The 527-nt window shown below is 62.8% G+C and overlaps 1 protein-coding gene across 1 annotated transcript in view; it reads left to right on the top strand.

Annotated features, from left to right (window-relative positions):
* Positions 1 to 352: 352 nt before the first annotated feature.
* NCLN (nicalin) overlaps positions 353 to 527 on the top strand; it is an 18361-nt gene continuing 18186 nt past the window's right edge. The window contains exon 1 of the mRNA XM_019550674.1: positions 353 to 523. Coding sequence (XP_019406219.1) covers positions 398 to 523 — 126 coding nt within the window. The 5' untranslated portion in view covers positions 353 to 397. The remainder of the gene's footprint in view (positions 524 to 527) is intronic.

The following is a 527-nucleotide window of genomic DNA, read 5'->3' as shown; positions in this document are numbered from 1 at the left end:
AAAAGGATAATTTTGGAACCAACTTTTGTATCTCTTTTTTGTATCTCAAATCGATGAAGAACAGCTGTGCAATAATATGTATATTTTTGCAATATTAGGATGAAAATGTCCTGTTTTGTTTTGTTTTTTTCTTATTCAGACGCCCCTCATTTTGTGAGTCCCCCTAAATTCAGTAGCTACCACATCCGACACCGCCTCAGGCCAGGCCGCAGGACCCAGCGCAATACAACTCCCAGCAGGCCGCGCGGGCGGCCCCTCCCAGCAGCCCTCGCGCGCGGAGCCTACAGCTCCCGGCCTTCCCCGCGGCGGGGCTTGGCGCCGCGCCGCCCCGTCAGCCCCCGCGCGCGAGGCCCCCGCGGGGGCTGTCCGCGTGGTGCCTGCAGGCTGCGCCGGGGCGATGCTGGAGGAGGCGGGCGAGGTGCTGGAGTCGGTGCTGAAGGCCTCGTGCCTCCCGCTCAGCGTCCTGCTCGTGCTGCCCGCGCTGCTGCTGCTGCTGCTCGGGCCGCCGCCCCCCGCCGACGCCGCGC

This window comes from Crocodylus porosus, unplaced genomic scaffold, assembly GCF_001723895.1.
Source record: "Crocodylus porosus isolate Cpor-Errol unplaced genomic scaffold, CroPor_comp1, whole genome shotgun sequence".
NCBI lineage: Eukaryota > Metazoa > Chordata > Crocodylia > Crocodylidae > Crocodylus > Crocodylus porosus.
The sequence above is the reverse complement of the archived record's forward strand: the minus strand, read 5'-3'. Positions and strand labels throughout refer to the sequence as shown.